General features: G+C 41.8%; 1 protein-coding gene across 1 annotated transcript in view; it reads right to left on the bottom strand.

The window, feature by feature from the left end:
* Positions 1–20,440, bottom strand: part of LOC108919315 (collagen alpha-1(XIV) chain-like) — a 71,218-nt gene that overhangs the window by 11,066 nt on the left and 39,712 nt on the right. The window contains exons 24-39 of the mRNA XM_018727229.2: positions 18,992–19,138; positions 17,813–17,887; positions 17,071–17,210; positions 16,761–16,884; positions 16,185–16,328; positions 15,916–16,080; positions 15,763–15,801; positions 14,139–14,277; positions 13,689–13,831; positions 12,751–12,860; positions 6,914–7,072; positions 6,324–6,401; positions 4,696–4,782; positions 2,838–2,891; positions 1,025–1,120; positions 119–172 (exon numbers count right to left, since the gene is read on the bottom strand). Of these exons, the coding sequence (XP_018582745.1) occupies positions 119–172; positions 1,025–1,120; positions 2,838–2,891; positions 4,696–4,782; positions 6,324–6,401; positions 6,914–7,072; positions 12,751–12,860; positions 13,689–13,831; positions 14,139–14,277; positions 15,763–15,801; positions 15,916–16,080; positions 16,185–16,328; positions 16,761–16,884; positions 17,071–17,210; positions 17,813–17,887; positions 18,992–19,138 (1,754 nt within the window). The remainder of the gene's footprint in view (positions 1–118; positions 173–1,024; positions 1,121–2,837; positions 2,892–4,695; positions 4,783–6,323; positions 6,402–6,913; positions 7,073–12,750; positions 12,861–13,688; positions 13,832–14,138; positions 14,278–15,762; positions 15,802–15,915; positions 16,081–16,184; positions 16,329–16,760; positions 16,885–17,070; positions 17,211–17,812; positions 17,888–18,991; positions 19,139–20,440) is intronic.

The following is a 20,440-nucleotide window of genomic DNA, read 5'->3' as shown; positions in this document are numbered from 1 at the left end:
CTGTGTACCTTGGGAAGGAGCGCAAGGCTTAGACATTGTCCTGTGGGAGCATATTGTTATTCCGGGTATTTAATTTCCAGATTTAGAGCAGAGACAAAAAAGTAATGTGTAGGATTACCTGAGTCCCCTGAGGGCCCACATCACCCTTGACACCTTTCTCTCCAGGTGGGCCCTGCAACGGAGGAGCACACATGAACCGTTAGGTCACCAGTTCCGTGAAACAACTCAGCCGCCGCACTAGAGGGCAGTACACGCATGTCTGTTGCTAGGCAGCATTTTAGAGGCTCTCTTTTGTAAGCAGCCCTATTTCTTTCAAGCAGAGCAGTTTTCTCTTAATACATTTATTAATTTAGCACACACACTTTTCTCCAAAGTGACTTTGTTAAGCTACCCACAGTTATTTACCTGGATTTTTTTTTTTTTACTGTATCAGTCCAGAGTTAAGTACTTTCTTCAATGATAGGAGAGCAGGAATAGGAATTTGAACCTGCAACCTCGCAGTCCAAGGCAGCCACTCTAACCACTATGCCACCTGTGTTTAAATTGCTCCAACTGTTTCTGTCACCAGAGTCGGTGTATTTATCACCACTGGAGCTGTGCACCCAATCTCCTTTCTGCTCCATAAACGGGCATGGGCAAAAACAGTGGTTTTGGACTAAGTGACTGTACTTCGAGTTGCGAATCTGTGTCTCTGTCTGTTGTGAAATGGACTTTTGTTTACTCTGAGCAGCGTATCACTTTGGAGATAAGTGTCTGCTAAATGAATAAATATAAACATAAATGTAAATGCGGTGTACCAGTAACCAGGATTACTTAACACAGAATAATATTTGCTGAAACAGCCCCTGAAGCACAGATCATCCTGGGGACATACATGCAAACAAATATTCATATTGCAGGTGCTGCATGTCCCCAGAGTGTTGCAAATATGTTATGATGCATTATGATGGCGTGGAGGATGTTGAGTTCCTAACTGTGATTTGGTCCCTATAGCAGTTCTGAAATCTGCTGCGCAGAACAGTACCTTTGGTCCCTGGATGGACAGCCCACTTGGGCCTTGGGGTCCGGGGAGGCCTTGAGGACCCGGTGGCCCAGGATCACCTAATGAACCTTGGGGACCCTACCAGACAGGGGAGAACAAGTGGAAACTGTATTAGAATCCATACCAAGAAGCCTCACATGAAAATAAAGTTAAGAGAAATCCATTTCCTGCGATGTGGTGATAAAGAAGAGGAATTTTGAGCATTACACAAAAGTTGGAAAAAATAGTAGACTATTCTGTCCATCATTTCCAGAGATACACCTGCTGTTAATGAGTTACTCATGACAAGACCGATGTGGTCTGATCTCATCACTTTCAATAGTCTTTCACTTTCATTGTTCTCTTAAACTAAGTATATGTCAATGAGAAAGCCTATTAATCACTGCAAGTAAAAAATGATTCAATAGTATACGTAAATAAAAGTAAAAATAGCAGATATTTCTTCAAGCCACACTTCTTCCATAACATAACATACTTCCTCTCCATCACTTTGACAATCTCAGCTAATCACAATCATTGATTATGGTAAATATAAATCACAGCTGAAAGAGCAGAATCAATAATATTACTGAGATTTATGTGACATTTCAATTCTGCAAAGCAGCTTACAGTGATTTATCAATTCAAACAGCAGGGTTATTTTTACAGGAGCAATTCAGTGTAAGTACACAGTTTAAGGGTACTACAGCAGCAGGTGGGATTCAAATCCAGGTGTTTTCAGCACAGGACAGCAGCTATAAACCACTACACTATCTATTGCCTCTTACCTACTTTTAGAGATAAACTATGAACATGTAACTATTAACTCAATAATATAAATCATGTCAAAAGATTTATTAAAATGAATACCCATACACTAGTGTAAATAAAGCCTAGTCCCGCAATCAAGTGAAGATCCTCTAGTGTCAAACAACTCTCCATTAGGACAAGTGATTATCTACAAAAAAATTAATGACTGAAAATATAACATGAAGAGACAAGCCAGAAATAATATATACATATATCATTTCTATATATATATATATATATATATATATATATATATATATATATATATATAGATTTTTCAAATAATTTTTTATGAAACATAGTGTTATCATCATGAGTAACAACTGTCATGTTGACAGGCTGACTGGAGACAGACAGGTAAGAAGTGGCCCCAACTGCGAGTAGTTTTATTCTTTCGACAGGGTTTGTCAGGCAAGACAAACTCGAAGGTCAGGTACAGGCAAAGGTCTACGAGGTGCAACCGTCACTATCCAGGCAAGACGATACTCCATGGTCGACGAGGAAAACAGGCGAGGGTCGGAAACCAGGAACAAGAGAACAAAGCAGGATGCGAAGAGCAAGACGAGAACGCCGAGACTGCCAAACCACAAGGGCGTTTGCAAGAATCCGCATCGTGGTGTGGACACGGAGCTCCTTATATCCCGGGTGTCATCAATTAGTCGCAGGTGTTGCCGCTCCGCTTGTTCCCGGGGGCGCGACAACAATAGCTTCTCTTTCGGTAATTCAAATGAATTCTGTTTGGCATATGTTTTGTCCTGGAACCGACTACTTTTTCCAGAAGAAATTCTGGTAATTCGGTTCCCTCACAATGGAATTTTGCCTAACTGCGTCATTTCACAGAACAAACGAACAGTGCTGTGTGAGGGGATGGGTGTATATGTGTTAAGCATTGCATGTAGTCTGGCACTTGTGTAAGACCAGTTCTCATTTCAAAGCCATATTTTAGGCCCACCACTGCACCACCTGGTACAGTCTGAGCACTGACAGCAAAGTGAAAGACACTTACCACCGGACCTGGTTCTCCTCGCTCTCCTCTCGCACCTCGGATGCCTGGTCCGCCCTGTCCCCATACACACACGCATGGTCATGCGCAGCAGTTTTCAGTGAAACACAAGCAGCAAGTGTTGTGTGTTCAGTCCTGCAGAGATCCTGTAATTGGAATCTCAGTACCGCAGTTTACTCACAAGCAAAAATTAGAAAAGAGCACGTGTGGGCTGGGTTGGTTTTGCTGTTTTTGCCATAATTAATCCATTGCTTACCGGACACTTTTATCCAAAAGTGATTTATCAAACGGTATTTCATGATTTATACCAACTAGGCATTTTATTGGGGACAATCATGCTCAAGTATGCAATAGCAGCTAGCAGAGATAATTACATAAACATCATAACATATTATCTTTTAATTTCCTTATTTATTTAGTGTTTTTTATCTTTGCTTATTGATTTAGTGGTTGCTTTTATTAAACAGCACTTAAACAGCTCTCAGTATTGACGCATTACTGTTATGTTTCTCTGCAATGGACTGGCGTCCCGTCCAGGGTGTATCCCCCCTCCCCATCCCTTCTGTCTTGTGCCCAATGTCTCCGGGATAGGCTCTGGCTCGCCGCGACCCCACTCGGGACAAACGGTTCTTGCTTGTTATGTTTCTGATAAATAGTTGATACAATGGATTATTCTGTGCTATGGAGTATCATAGGGTAAAAATACACTGTAAGTTAGAAACTGCACATAAATACACTGACTCATTTCTAATAACAGTGTCCATTACTGTGCATTATAGATTTCTGATGTTGGTGTAGGTGCAGAAACACATTTATCCATTTATATAGCCTCTTTTTTCACATGGTGTTCTTTGCTCATGGGTGTCAACATGTATTCGTTCCTGACTGCGAAATGGGACCTGGTTTTATGGGCCCGGTGACTCCGCTTTCTTCGCTGCCTTTAATCTGACCATAAAGGGCTGAAGGAAGCGCCTGGCACTTTACTCAAGGAGGTACTCAAAAGAGCTTGAGGAAGACAGTTACTAATCAAGACATATAAAGCCAAATACCTGTTTTTAGACAACCATACGTCCTAAAATTAAAAATGTTCAGATAATTGACGTGTTATTCATAGGCATTTTTTCATCTTAATATTCACAAATTAGGGGGGTGCGGTGGCGCAGTGGGTTGGCCCACAGTCCTGCTCTCCGGTGGGTCTGGGGTTTGAGTCCCGCTTGGGGTGCCTTGCGATGGACTGGCGTCCTGTCCTGGGTGTGTCCCCTCCCCCTCTGGCCTTACGCCCTGTGTTACCGGGTTGGCTCCGGTTCCCTGTGACCCCATATGGGACAAGCGGTTCTGAAAATGTGTGTGTGTGTGTGTGTATTCACAAATTTTCTGCAGGGGAAATAAGCAATTTATGGATATCAGTAATGGATAATCCAAACATCTGACAGGCACAAAAAACACGTGCAACTGGAGCTAGCAGTGAATATTAAATGCTAGAGGTGAGGAAATATACAGTATAACTGTTGAATGAAAGGGGGCAGAGAAATAAATCAATACACATATACTAAGTTTCTCTATGCTGATGCTTACACCGCTTGCCTTATGCTGTTGTGAAGGATTCCTGCCTTTCTCAGCGATCACAATAAAAACCTTCTTGGTCTGGACCATTTTTTACGCTGAAAAAACACCAGTTTTCTCTCCCCTTTCTCATTCTCACCGCTTCATAGGGGAGTTCATCATTTCGTTCATGTTCCCTGTCTGACACAATCCTGAACTAAATCGAAAGCTATTTCTATCACAGTTCTATATTCGCGACAGCTCCGTTGCATATGACTGCCTTTTAGATCATCTGTTCATCTTTCAGAAGGTTTCTTACCGGGGATCCCGGGGGTCCGGGTGGCCCTTTACTGTCCTGGGAGCAGGTACAGGCATGAGGTAAAGCGGGGCAGTCCTCCTCCACCCTCTGAAAGAAATATCACATTTCGACATAATTTATCATGATTGATTACTACAAATTTCTGCTCAAGACACCCCCACAAGTACAGTAAACACTGGTCTGAGACTATACACATTGAAAGCATCAAGGTAACACAAACGATCCCATGGTCTATAAGGGGAAGGCAAACAATTTTTTATGGCCATTTCTACGGCCAAAAAAAAAAAAAATCATAGAAATGGCGACGCTATTATTAAAAAAATGCTAAATAAATGTAGACCTTTCAGAATGACAAAGTCAGATATATACACAACATCTGAGCTTCTTATTTATTTATTAACTTTTTATTACACCAGTATTAGTAATACTGAACTCACAAAGCTATTTCACCTCATGAAAAATTACACATTATGCTGCACATTACACACACACACACATTTTCAGAACCGCTTATCCCATACGGGGTCACGGGGAACCGGAGCCTACCCGGCAACACAGGGCGTAAGGCCGGAGGGGGAGGGGACACACCCAGGACGGGACGCCAGTCCGCCGCAAGGCACCCCAAGCGGGACTCAAACCCCAGACCCACCAGAGAGGAGGACTGTGGCTCAACCCACTGCACCACCGCACCCCCTTGCTATGGCAAATATGAAATACCTAATAATAAAGCAAACAACAAAAGCAGTGAAAATGAAAGTGTGGATAAATACTCCACCAATCCACACTCGTAGGGCAATCCACACATTTTCTGAGATATTTATAACATAATAATTTTGTTGAACTAAAACGAGTTGGCTGCACATTTTTACGAAATCTCCACTTACAACCACCGGCCAACGCGTTGCCCAAAGCTGCTCTATAATTACAGCCCACAAATATGACGACGGTACAACCTTGACTACATGCCCAGCATCCTCCTAACTGGATGGACAGTTTGAAAACACAACTAAAACCAGAAAGCCTGAAAGAATCGGAAACAAAATGTCTTGTTCTGTCAGTAATAAGGTAAAACCTACTGTCCCCTCACTTATCGTATGCACAAGAAGTGGTTCATGTGCAGGCTGCCTGCTACCGAGCTCTCATGAGTGAGGGAGTGTGTGTGTGTGTGTGTGTGTGTGTGTGTGTGTGTGTGTGTGTGTGTGTGTGAGAGAGAGAGAGAGAGAGAGAGTTCTGCCGGGAAGCTCTTGTCAACCTCAGGGTATCATCATCATCCTTCCAGCAGCATAGCAGAGCACCACCCTGGAGCCTCAGGCACTAAAATAAGTCCGGCCTATCTGCGAAGGAACAAACCACATATCTTCCATCCATCTGTCCCTCCGTCCATTCTCTAATCCGCCGATCCAGCGGAGGGTCAAACCAGCAATTTTGTACCAAAAATAAAGGGCAGCAGATGGACGGAATTGCATCCGGAGTGTTGGAAGCCTTCCAGTAGACGCACAGCAGAGCAATGGGACGACTGCGGGACACTGAAAATTCAGTCCATTTTACTTAGCTGTCTCTACTGTAGACAACGTCGTACAGTTATGAAAATAGTTCAGCTATGGAGACGAAGAGACGCCCGCTCTTACCAGGCCCGGGAGTTCACAGCACTTATCTCGGCTGGGCCATGAGTTGCTGCACACAATGTCGAACATCTGGAGCTGGAACTGCACACAAACACACGGCTGAAACACACTCGTGTGAACGGTTAATATCCACAGCATATTGGAATACACACAGTCGGCAACTGAAAAGAAACACGTTGAGTAACTGACCACGTTGTGGATGGTTATCACAGCTGCACATCTTTTAGTGGTCACTGAAATTAACACTTCCAATATCAATATTAATGACCAGCTTCTATAATACTAATTACTAATGACATGATTATCACAGTTTCAGATGCTTTGTGGTCACTGAAATGAATGCTTTTAAGAGCAATATCTAATATCAATACTAATTACTTACTATTAATACTAATTACTAATGACATGTACATCTTGGTTTCAGATACTTTAGCGGTCACCGGACAAAATACTTCTAATATCAATACTAATCACTACAGGCTACAAATACTAATTACTAATGACATATTTTTCAAAGCTGCAGGAGGCTCAGTGGTCCCTGAAGTTCACTCTCCGGGATGAGGTTTCACGCGGAGGATCTGGCGCAGACTCACAGGAGCAGAGTTGTCCCTGGTGCCCCGCGAGCGGACCATCCTGCCCAGGACCTCCTGCCCATCCGCACTGACGTTGCCTGCCGCGCTGATGGGCTTCTCGCCTACTTGCTTGCAATCCACAAACGCCTTGGCTGTGATCTTGCTGATGGCCACGTGCAGCTGCGGGAAGGACGAGAGGCCTCGATCTTGTACTATACCTGCACGTTACCTAGGTGAAGTTCCCTGTTACGGGTGCCAGGGAAATAAACACTAAGCGTGTCATGTCCAGTTACATCGGTGAGACTTGGAGAGAGATGGAGAGGGAACGTGTGTCTCATTCTGGCACCAAGCAGAACAGGAGATAATGATGAAGATGACGATGAGAACATCGCAGCAGCCTCTTTCACACCACAGCAGCTCTGCAGCTACACACACGCTTACCTCCATGTCATCCGCAGAACGAAGCACACTGCGTCTGTAATGTTTAGTGCATTCTCTAAAATCCAACGTAAAAGTGTTGTGTGGAACAAATGAGTAATTTGCAATTTAGCATCACTTTCCACTATGTGCGGAACATTGTTTACCATACCATGATTTACCATGGGAACTGGGCTGTGGAGACAATTTGCTGGATTTCTCCATGGGCTGTGAATAAATGTGAGACCTGCGTTTCCTTCCTCACCCAGGTGAAACCAAACACATCAACAAGTCAGCTGGGTGCAAAGTGTGTCCTTCAAAATCTCCCAGTTCTGCCGTAGAAATAAATATCGCCCCGCCTCTGTGACATTTTGGGAACAGTAAAAAAAAAACAAAAAAAAAATAGAAAAAGCTGTCATTTCACAACTTCAGAAGAAACCCTGACCAAAATGAGTGCTTTTCTTGCCACTAACTCTGTAAAGAATTCAGCAGTGTGAGGGGCCTGTGCTCCTCTGAACGCTACCATCTCAGTAAGCCTGGGCGAGCGGCAGTTGGAAACATTTCTTAACTGCGTTTAACACAGCAGGAAATACACAGGAATAAACACCGTACCGCGGTTTTAACTCGGCACCTTCGGCTCAGAAGTGCTGGAAAGAAGGAGGTGGAGAGCAGCCACTTAGGTCCCTCGCTACAATGTTGACGTAGCAGTAATTTCGACAGCAGGTGGTACAGCACTTACAGGTGCCACCTTTGAACTCAGAGGTTGCAGATTCAAGTCCCCCCCACCTGCTGTAGTGCGCTCGAGCGAGCGGTGATGATGATTCTGGGGGCCCGCAAATGAAAGACTTAAAAATATCGCTGCGATTTCCCTGAAAATCCAACAGGATTCCAGGTTGCAAACGGAATTCTTCAAAGTTCCGATGCAATTTTGTTCGCGGTTTAAAAAAAATTGTTTCAATAAATGCACACACACACACACATTTTCAGAACCGCTTGTCCCTTACAGGGTCACGGGGAACTGGAGCCTACCCGGCAACACAGGGCGTAAGGCCGGAGGGGGAGGGGACACACCCATGGACGGGACGCCAGTCCGCCGCAAGGCACCCCAAGCGGGACTTGAACCCCAGACCCACCGGAGAGCAGGACTGCAGTCCAACCCACTGCGCCACCGCACCCCTCAATAAATGCATTTCATTCAAAAAGTTAGGGGGAGCAATATTCTTCTGGGGGCCCAGGATTCCCCTAGAAATGTTCCAGCCACTGAAATTGCTCTCATTACCCAGCTATATACACAGGTTCAGTGAGTACAATGTATCCCCCTACTACATTTGTTCCCGTGTTGTATTATGTGTCTGGGGTGTAAATTATCACTGGTGCAAAATAGTTTTGTATTAATATGGAGAGGGTTATGGCTTTGTAAGCTGATGCGTTTTTTTGTTCTCGTATTGTTTTTTTTTTGGTGTTTATTGGACAGGAAAGTGTCATTTAAAGATTAGCCAATCAGTGGTGATTGGGGAAAAGGCTTGTGATCTTCCGGGGAAGGGAGTTCCGAGGAGAGTTCGAGAAGAGTCGAGTAAGAGAAGGAGAGTTTCCCGAATCACACGGAACGGTGAGTAACAACAGTATTTCCTCACGGTGGACAAATGAGCTCCAACAAGTGTGCCAACGAGATGGTACCATTGACTGTAATAAAAACCCCGGGTATTAAAATATTCACTTTCTGTAGTTGAGAGTACTATAATGTTTAAAGGTGGGAATTACTAGTTTTTATATTAAATGTTCTTTGCTTTTGTATTTAACTCGGATGTTGTGATATTCCTTTATGTGTGTTTGTAATGTTCTCTGGGAAAGAAAAAAGGGCTGAGGTTACTAAGTGTGACGCATGGGAGGTCTAATCTCGCAATATAACAGTATAGCTTTACACTTCGCTAACTGGGCCTCTCCTCACCCTATCAAGAGTCATACACCTCGAACTGGAAAGCAACAGTAGATGCATCCCAAATTTATATGTTGTAGACACCACCAATTCACCTCCCACGCGATGGGGTTTTCAGAGGTACGGTGAGACAACCCCGGAAAAAATCAGAATTGAGCAGGTGGGCTACAACAGGTCGCTTAACACTGTAAGTCACTTCGGAGAAAAGTGTCAGTTAAATGAACAATAAAATATACTTCACCTGCATACTCATATTCTCATATTAATGCCTTCTGCCATTTTCTGTAGTACTCATCTAGGACACTTGGCACAAAATGTAAAAGTTACTGTACTGTACTCTATTACTGAAGAGTCAAGACAAGCTGTGTTTTGCATCAACAGACTGAACATGAACGCATGACAAGCTCAGTTTTATTGTTTAGTCTGTTACTTGCTACTGTTTATTTATTTTCTGGGTATAACTTTGCACTTTGATATCACATTTCATGTTAAACCGCTGTGTGTGAATTTCCCTGCAGAGATGAATAAAGTATTATCTTTATTATTCTGTAGCATTCTTTATTGATATTTATTTACAGTGTGTAACTGATACTTTTCTCCAAAATGACTTACAGTGTTAAGCTACTTAAAGATTTTACCATTTGTACAGCTGGGTAACTTTTATTGGAGCGATTCATGGTGTCACGCCCTCCACCTCAGCGCAATGACGGACACCTGCAGCTGATCAGGGAACGAATGTATAAAAGGAAAGCGCGGAACGCACACATATGTGGAACCTTGTTCAGCCTCGCTATTCACTCGCGCTTCTTGTATTAGATCTCCTGCTCCTCGTCAACAACTTCTTGGTTTACCAGAACTTCTCGCCCGTCTACTGGATTACGGTTCTCGGATTCGACTTTCGGATTTCGTTTGCCCTTCGGTGACCGTTTTCCCTGTTTCCCTGACCATGTCTCTTGGATTGCCCCATGAGTAATTTTCCTGTGCTCCACACTTGGGTCCGAGGCATCCGCCTCGGCGGAACACCGTGACACATGGTAAGTACCTAACAGCAGGAGGTGGGATTTAAAGCTCCTCCTTCAAGTTCTTCAAACCACTATACCTCTGCTGGCCCAGCACAAAGCCACATGCTTCTTTGAGACCATGCTCACTGTAGTGTGAAGGGCACCCTGTGCTGCCCCTATCTCGCCCGGGGCCAAGCCTCATTGTGTGGCTGAAGTGGAGTTTGTCTTGGGGGCTCCCTGCGTGGTTGGAGGCGGCAACATCGTAGATGACGACAACCTGGATTTCTTGACGTCATAGTCTTTAAAGAGCACCGGTAACTCTAAGCTGCTGAGAGAACATCCAGCTTAATGAGTTGGCTGAAGGGGTGAGGTTGAGCTGAGCCAAGTTCTCCCTGTCTTCCTCAAATTAGTCCCCGCGTGTTGGAAACTCTCCCTGCCGATCGAACCTCGGAGCTGACAAGTGAATGTGTACTTGAAGGGTTTTCAGTGTGAATTCACTGGAGAGTGGAGCTGAAGAGCCTTTTCAAGGGGCAGTTATTCAGTCATTCAGCCTGTCAGCAAGTGCCTTTATCCAAAGTGACGTGGTGTACTTTACTCCAATTACACACTTTTCTAACACGGCGATTTTCAACCTTATTTCACGGATGGCACCATCGAGTACGTCCTGTCCTGTGTCAGCCTGCTCAGTTCTCTGCTGCCGCATCACATTTTCACAAGAACACTTAGTCAATAGTGCATTAATGAGTGATAAAGTGACTCGTTAGGTCTCAGATGAGACAAACACATCAACTGACAAAAACTGATCACGTTGTTGACGGCAGACAACTATAAACAAAGATCCAGATGTAAAGCAGACAGTGACTATTATATTTGTTTACTTTAATTTATTCATTAATCATGTATGTGAATCAGTGTAAAAGAAAGCCCATGTGTCCAAGAAAATTATTACATCCCTGATACAGTACTTAATACATAGCTAGGTCATTTATAACCATAATACTGTTGTCTTCATCATTATCTCCTATTCTGCTTTATTTCTGGCAGCTTTGAATAAGTGAAACATATCAACTGATCAACCAGTCATGTGGACGACTATAAACAAAGAAAAGGATGTAAAGCAGACGATCACTACTGCATTTGTTTAATCACGTATGTGTATCAGTGTAACAGGAATGGCATCAATTAAAAAAAATTATTATGAACTCTACTGCTGATGATCATAATTAAGATGACCAATCCAAGGCAAAATTACTGACAACGCTGTGGTGCCCTGGGTGAAAACTGCTGTTCTAATGTATGTACGGTTCTGATTCTAGCAAAGGTCTAGAATTAGTACAATTAGTACATCTAAAGGGTCCGTGTACGTTGCGCTCGTCTTTTCAAATTCATTTGAAAAACAAATTATGAATTAACTATGTTTAAAAACCATTTCTTGCTCAAAATGTAAAATATTTAAAATATGCCTCATTTATACTTTCTTGCCATTTTATTTTTGGACTTTGAGTTATTTTGTTTTGTGGTATTCCTGAACAACCCGGATGTAAACTAACTGAAACCGCGCATAATCCATCGGTGGCTTCATCACACATGCTGGCTTCGCTCCGAATTATTCATAAATTAATTCGGATCGCTACGTGCTTTTCAAAAGCAGCACGAGACTGACACTAAGGGAGGATTTATTTATTTTTCAGGTGGTATTTCTTAAGAATCTCATTACTAATTAAGTGCAGTTGTTAAAAGTACCGTGAAGTTCTAGGTTCTAGTTCTAGGTTAGAGTACTTGTTAGACTGGAAATATTGTGCACTTTAGAGCATTCATCAAAGTTGGTATTGTGAGATTTTGATTTCTACACTTTGTGTGATTAAACAAAAAGAGAAAATTAATGAACAAGTCCTTTTCTTTTTCGTGTGTGCTCAGAAACAAAAAAAAGCCGTTTTTTTTCATTTTTCTGCTTTCAATATTAAATCAAAAAATGAAAAAAAATGAATGAAGGCATCGTAATTCACATTTTGTTTTTCAATTTCGAGTCAAAAAACAAATGAATGCAACGTACACGGACCCTAAAGTCACAGTGACCAACATTGGTCCAAAGCCTTGTTTAGTCTATAAAACAGCAGATACCATCAGCGGGCAAAAAGTTTCTGTGGATCAGGGTTTTAATAAACATTTTATTCATTTAGCTCACTCTTTTCTCCAAAGTGACTTATAATGCTAAGCTACCTACTATTATTCACCCACTTATATTGCTAGGTAGCTACCAGGTTCTCTCCAGTAGTCAATAAACCAGTTGAGTTTATGTGCGATGACGTGAGGAAAAGAAAGTGGAATCTGAGAAGAGGAAACTTGTCAGGGGGCCAAATGAAACAAACCATCAATGCCAAGTTGCATTATGGTCAACAATATAACCATCAGTAGTAGAACTACTTTATTAATGTGTCAGTGCAACCTGACAAAAACACTGTTTACATGAATGCTGCTTTGGGTTCTTCAGAAGAAAGACTGACCTTGTGGAAGCTGCCATGAAAGATCTTCCTGATATCTGGTCCCTCAAAAGTTACTGTCTGAAAGTCTCCTTTGTAGTCGTAGTTGAAGAACGTCAGGGTTTTCCCTCCGTCTGAGGATGGACAGAGGCCGGTGCTTTTCGGTTACCGCAGTTCATGGTTTTTCACTTTATCTCACCAAAGTGTATTTATTCATTTAGCTGACACTTTTCTCCAAAGTGACTTACAACATTCAGGTACCTACAATTACCTGTTTATAAAGCTGGTTAATTTTTACTGAAACAACTGAAGGAAGTATCTTGCTCAAAGGTACTGCAGCAGGAAGTGGGATTTGAACCTGTCACTTCTAAGTTCACTAGCAGCAGCTCTGTACTGCCTCAGAGATCCCCTGAACAAGGTACTTGGATTGCTCCAGTAAAAATTACCCAGCTGTATAAAGGGGTAAATTACTGTAAGTACCTGAACGCTGCAAGTCGCTTTGGAGAAAAGTGTCAGCTATGTGAATAAATGTATTAGTATATTACCTGCTACCCAGCAGCTTATCACTGTTAGTAACCTGGCAAAGAACAATACCATGTCTATTTCAGTTTCAGGTGCTTTTTCATATTGACTGATTTCATTAAAAAAAAAAAAAAAAAAAAAAAAAAAAAAATCAGTTATATGTAAAAATAAGGAGAGAAATGAAAATGAATTGTTATGCATGCATGACTGAACCTACCACACAATATGAATGGTGCGCAGCAACTTGATAGGGTACATGTTCTTCTGAATTGATAAAAAAGCTTCTTCAATAGTATGAATCTGAACCTTATGGTATCATTTTACATTTTTCTTGTTCATTTCTCCAATAACAAACAGGTTCAAAACTTTGATCTGTCCGGCCTCCGATAAGCAGCCTTTCCAGCGTCTGACGAAACAAACACACAAGATCCAGTACTCACTATCCAGGATGAGGCCAACCAGAGGTTCATTGTCTTTGTTGAGAATCTCCCACAATGCAAAGGGCTCCTGCGGTGTGTCTGGCAGCAGACGGAACAGCACAGTGATGGTGTAATCAGACGGCAAGCCTTCTGGGTGGAGATACCTGGGGCGTGAGAGAGGCAAGAACAGGAGGCTGTTGTGAAACAGTACACCACCATATAAGACCTTCCCCGCAGGACACATTGTAGGAAGCCTCCATCCATCCTCTTCCAGAAGAGCCATTAATCTGTCATCAGCCCACAGGTTATTGCCTTTCCCACATAAACATAAATGTGTCTGGTGTCCCGCCTGCAGCTCTGGCTTCTGGCGAAGAATAAATGACCACCTTATGAGGAACCATAAACACATTATTGGCTGTCAAATGAAAGAGTTATGTTTTTGGTCGCAGGGGTCAGCAGCGCTCTACACACTTGGTGGGCTGAGAGACGAGGGCGTCCTTGTGCAGGCCGTAGCTGGCGAAGCTGTTGAACGTCCCGGGCTCCATGGACACCCCATCCATGCTTCCGTACTGCTCCTCCGTCAGCCCAAACAGGTCCATCATCCTGAAGCCTAGGGGGCAAAGGACACCGTGATGGATGTGATGTGCTCATGAGTGTGGTCACTGATGAAATGATTTGCCATAATTGTATTTTTTTCTGTCTTTCTGTTCTTTTTTTCCTCGAGTTGTTATTCCCTTAAGGTACAATAAATCGTTTGCAATTTCAATGCAATTCAATTCAGCTCAATTCAATTCAACTCATTATTGTCATTATACAAGTATAATGAAATTCAATTTCTGCAGCTCCCAGAATGTAATGCAACATACAAATACAGAATTCATGGTACCGAAGAATACAAAGCAATAAAAGAATAAAAAACAGAACAAGCAGTTGAGTAAATGTAAGTGAAGGTTCACACCACTGCTCATACAACACATATCCTGGATAGTGCAAGTGCGCAAAGAGTTCAATAAAAAAGTAACAAAAAATAAATAAATAAATAAAAATACCCAGTACAAAACAATATAATAAACCCAAGGTAATGCATTTCTTTTTTTATTCTCCCAGAGGTAATCTGAAGTGTTGTCCCAGTTAACAGGCACTCAGGGAGAGGGGGCTGTGACAGCAGTGCTACTGTGTTTATCTCATTGTTAAAGAGAAACCAAAGTAACACCTGAAAGTGTCCTGTTCTCACATTCTCCAGCGTTAAAAGTTTAGTACGCTGTAAAACATGGTCCTCACCGCAGATATTAAACTAGGATAATAATAATCATAATTCTAGGGCTGTATGGATACCAGTGAGATTCCCGTTTCGTCTGTAATCCACAGGCTTGTATTAATGTCACTTCTGATGGTTGTTGTATACCTGTTGTAAGATTATTATTTTACATTATTAGGACATGTTTTCCTCTTTTTAAAGAGTGTTGGGGGTTATCACCTTAGATGGGTTATTAGCTTGTTTGACAGTTTAACCTGAAGTGTGCATGTTACATGGGTCTTTCTATTTGTTTTATCACCTTTTCTGTAGTCTTTGGTGGAAAATGTTAATTAAGAGTGAAATGTTTCCCAAAGAATCAGTGTAAAATGTAAATTGTCATTATTAAAGAGAAGAAAAAGCAAGCAAAATGATGTCTCTTTCTCACTGCTATATACAGGTTTACACACGATCTATACAAGGTGCACACTACTGATGTAAATGTACTGGAAACAGGGACATTCAGTGCAGAACAGACTGAGAACAAAAATTTAAAAAAGGTACAAAATTCAGGCTGTTGCAATAACAAGTTCAATGAAAAAAGCTAAAAAAATGCATGTTCTGAAATGGGTCTAATTTATTTTTATTGCCATTAATATTACTGATACAACTAAAAAAATCACAATGAATTTTAAGAATGATAAGGATCATCACTGTGCACTTTAACCTATCTGAGCGTAAGCAGCTCCACGTTGTAAGCCATTTTGGATAAGACTGTAAATGAATAAATACAAATACAATCTTAGTCACTGTGCACTTTGGATGCAAGGTTTCTATGGACCAAATTTTACAACTTCTCACCTGCTAAGGTGCTCCCCTTCATCAGGACTGATGGACAAGCTAAAATACAAAAGAAGACAGAGTTCAAAACCTACAAAGCAATGTCTCATAATAAACAGCAGAATTAATCGATGAGGATTAAAAGAAAAAAAATTGCTGGACTGAAAGACTCACTGGCGGTAGCTGCCTCGCAGACAAAGGTCACCAGCTTCTCCTCGATCTTCTTGAAGGCATCCAGGTCATCCACAAAGAACACATGCCTCTCACTGGGCTTGCTGGCGATGCTCACCAGTTCCCCATAGTCCGCGTCAGCAAAGCCAATGGCGAAGATGATATAGCCTGTGGGGCACATGTGTCAAGGAGATGTGCAGAGGGCCACAGCAGATACCCAACGCATACCCAACCCAACGCCGATATGGTGTGATCACTGCTTGATAACATACCCTCCATCTGCATCTCTTTGGAGATCATGTTGACGTCATCCTGGGACCGGCCGTCTGTGAGCACCACCAGAACTTTTGGGATCCCTCTCCTCGTGCCCCCTTCCACTGTGAAAATTGACTCCTTCACATGCTTTATAGCCCGACCTATGGAACAGCAGAGCAAAGGAAGAAGCAAAAAATAAGAATGACAAAGAGTTGAGTCTTTTTTAATTCCTCAGGGACTCTACAGTTGCACATGGAGATACTGTATATTCAGATTAAGTGACCCTGGTTTCTTCAGAAATTCTGTCAGAAGTGATCATCTTTGCCTCACACTTAGCTAGTACTTCAACTACAAGCTGAGCACAGAACACATCATTCAACATTTAAATTAATGTTCATGTGATATTACAGCAAATAAAAGTTTTATTATTTTGGTTTTTACTTAGACTCTATTCTTCATAATTAAGTCTACACTCGATTTTGAATGTCACACTGACAGATGTGGATGCTCACTATGTAGGACTGCATGTGATACGTGTCTTCATTAAGGAACAATAAAACAGACACAGTGTCTGGAGAGGGTTCAGCTCTTGCCTGTCTTGGTGTTTCCTCCTTTGTATGAGATGCTCTGAATGGCAGCCAGCAGCGTCTCCTTTTCTTTGTAGGAGTTGAGCTTAAACTCTGTCCGGGCATCATCACTAAACTGAGCGATGGCCACCTGGCAGGAGGTGGAAAGGCCATCATGTTGAAGGGTTTGTTTTAGCTGCCTTTGGGCCCAGCCCGGAAAAGCAGCGCTGTACAAACCATAATTTCTTGCATTTACTCACCTCCCAAAGTTTCAGCAAACACTGTCTCCGGCGTCCCATTTAACGGACTCATTTCACAATCAATTTCGAAATCTCACCTGAGTGCCGTCTGGGCCAATCTGGTCCAGAGCTCCGGTGGTGCTGTGGAGGAAGCGGATGATTTTCTGGAAGTTGTCGTCCCCGATACTCCAGGACCCATCCACCAAGAAGACCAGGTCGGCCTTGGCTGCTTTGCACACTGCAAGTAGAGGGACAGATTGCAAACTCAAGGTTGCTGGAAAGCAAACCTCAGGATGAGAGGAAAGCTGTCATCACAGCTGCCACATTACTGGAGAAGCTAATGAATAGTTTACCAGCTGTCTCTGCCTGTTGTCCAGCAAAGTCAAAGTAATGATTAAGGGTGTTTAAGTATATGATTTTTATTTCAATGCAACACTGTTCACCAAAGGACCTGTAATTGAACCGATCACATTTCCCATACTGACAATCGAGGAAATATTCTCATCTGTCATTTACTGTAAGAAACATCAGGTTGTCTTTTATTAAAACAGCGAAGACAAAACAAATAAATGTATATACAAGCAAGTAAATAAATACATACTGTACATTAATACCTGGTAAATGTCTATCAAACTGTAACTGGGTATATTTATTCATTAACATTCATATGGTATTTATGTGATTCTGTTCTATGTAGTTAACAAATTTATGTACTATAAATCAATTGAAAAAATGTTACAGTAAAACATTAATTTTTACCAGTATGGAAGAAGGTTCCCTATAAATATTAGCATAGCACAGCTGGAGCATTAGACACCCAGTGAGGTTCTGTTCCTTTACCTTCTTTCGCAGAGGGGATGGTGGATTGAGTTGTGGTTGTTGGTGGCAGTGTCGGGGGCTCTGTCGGAACAGGAACTACACAGCCAGCGAACAACCTTAAATCATTATTTCACCAAAATATTTTCACCTACATGTCTACTACAATATGGACACTTCACAACAGTGGGGTGGTAGTGTGGTGGGTTGTGGGAATGTGTGGGAGGTGGTGGTGGGAAACTACTTAAGAGGACTTGTACTTCATATTATCAACATCTAAATAACACATTTGCAAAGATACATACATTTCTGAGGCTATTCTTTTATTTTTAATCACATTTTATTAAATGTTCTTATTTGTAGAATTTTTGCAGTGAAAATGGCCAGCGTTTCTATTATCTGCCACTAGTTGGCAGTACAAAGCACTCAAAGGAGGAGGAATTGGTCGAGTACTTGGTTTTTCAAACTTTCGTTCAGACTTCTACTCCCAGATGTGCGCAAGTTGAAGTACAGCTGTATAGTTACTGCATGTGCGATAAATATGCTAACCACTTCATAAAGGTGTTCTTCACAAGTGACTCCCAGTGATTTTAGTCAGTGTGTGACTGAATATTCCGAAATTAAAATTTTATTAGTACAAAGATGATGATGAACTCCTTGACTCATCCCCTTTATGAAAAATGAGTATATTTGATGCAAGAGAGTGGCTGTTGAGCCATTTAGTATGCAAACTTTTGACATAACTCACAACATCACTCATTCAGCAAGACAGGGCTGATCCTGTATTTTACTGTTGCATGTTTTCTGCTGAAAGCAGAAAAAATACTGAAACTGTAGCAGTAAATCAGAAGTTGTTAAAATGTATGACTGGTAGAAATTATTTGCTCAACATCACAATTTGCCAGAGGGCATTTGGAGCAATTTAGACAGGCTTTAGATTTAATTCGTGTCAAAACAAGGCAATAAATCAGGGTTTATGCCACTCTTATGTATAAGAATTTTCATGCAAACAGAATGCCCAGTTATGGGAAATGACAGTTTCACCGTAACCACCATGAAGCATCAGGAACTTCTGAGAGACAAATCCACCCTTTTCCACTATTCACAGTTTTCTTCTGCTTTCAGTAGATGATACTTTAAACTGGACAGAGCCCTGTGTAAACATGTGGACTGCAGAAGAGGGGAGATTGGAAGGGTACGAACGTGTTTTGTCTATGACGGTGACAGCGGGGCCCTCGAGGTCCTGCAGCTGGGCATAGACGCTGATCTTGTACTGGGTGTTGGGGGAGAGGTTGTAGAAGCAGTGCTGGGAAGCCCCACCCCCAAGGGTCACTTCCTGTTTGTGTCCATCTGAAATTTATCAAATAGTGAGCACTTTCGGGTTTAACTTACTCTATTCTGAATAATGAGATCTACATTTAGTGTTGAATATCACACTGGCAGCTGTGATTCCTCACACTCTTTTTGGGGGTCCATTTTCAAAATCCTAGCAGATAATAACATGAGGTGGTACTTGGGACCAAAATGAAAGCATGTTTCAGGCCTGCACTGTAATAATTGTTAGAATTCTACGTATATTTTCAAAAAACCTCTGCTCACAACACATATGCCTCTTACATCTATATATTTCATTTTGCACTGCGGTGTAAGTTTGACTTTTCATATAACTAGCCATTCAGGACAAAGACAAGGTTGGCTCGAATCCACAACCTCAAATAAAAGACTTCTCGGAGTCACTTTTTTCCTTCTTTATCATTTCTGAGCAGTCATAATAAAACATAATTACTGTCATTCTTACTATAAATATATCCTGCCCCAAATGAGTCATTAAGTCTGTAATTTTCCATCTCTTTACTTCAAACCCTCAAAGTAGGTGTTAGACTCTGCACATTTCAGCCAGGCCTGTCTTTGAAATTGTGTACACAAATACATAAACACACACGCAAAGAGACGGAAATGAGTTTTAAGACCACAAAGGAAAAAAAGGAATAAAGACAAAATGCCATGCTACACACACACACACACACACACACACACACACACACACACACACACACACACACAAAGGCTTGCATGGCACTGGCAGGATGTGGGAGATCTGGATTTGAGGGCTTGGAGATTTCAAGCCTTAGTAGATGGGCTTTAAGGGCTCAGTGGAGGCTGCAGGTCAATGACAATGGCAGTGAAACAGGAGTCACTCTGACCACCTTCTGAATTATAACACGACACAGAAACAATAAGCTGTCAGGAGCTCTCTAATAAAAATAAAGCTGTTCTTCAAAGATTTAAAATTTCTCATTTAAACTAAACAGGACAGACAAATGGGGAGATACTGGATATAATATCTGGATATGCAGGTAATCCTCAATTTACAACATTTTGGTTATGACGAACTGGATTTACCACAGTAGACCCATTAACCTTATTATATTAGTTTTGAGTACTGACGTTTGGTTGTAATGTCTGATGGCGGTTGCTTCATCTCCCGTACAATACCACGTTGTTATTCATTTTGCTTGTTTGTTTATTAGTTTCTCATGCGACAGAATATGTGAGTAATGACTGGTTCCATATGTTGCTTTAGAGGAAATTGTATGGTTTGTGAAAAACAGAAGTAGTTCAGGTGCAAAAATAAATGAATCCCAAGTTGCC

The sequence above is a fragment of the Scleropages formosus genome, chromosome 23, assembly GCF_900964775.1.
Source record: "Scleropages formosus chromosome 23, fSclFor1.1, whole genome shotgun sequence".
Lineage (NCBI taxonomy): Eukaryota > Metazoa > Chordata > Actinopteri > Osteoglossiformes > Osteoglossidae > Scleropages > Scleropages formosus.
The sequence above is the reverse complement of the archived record's forward strand: the minus strand, read 5'-3'. Positions and strand labels throughout refer to the sequence as shown.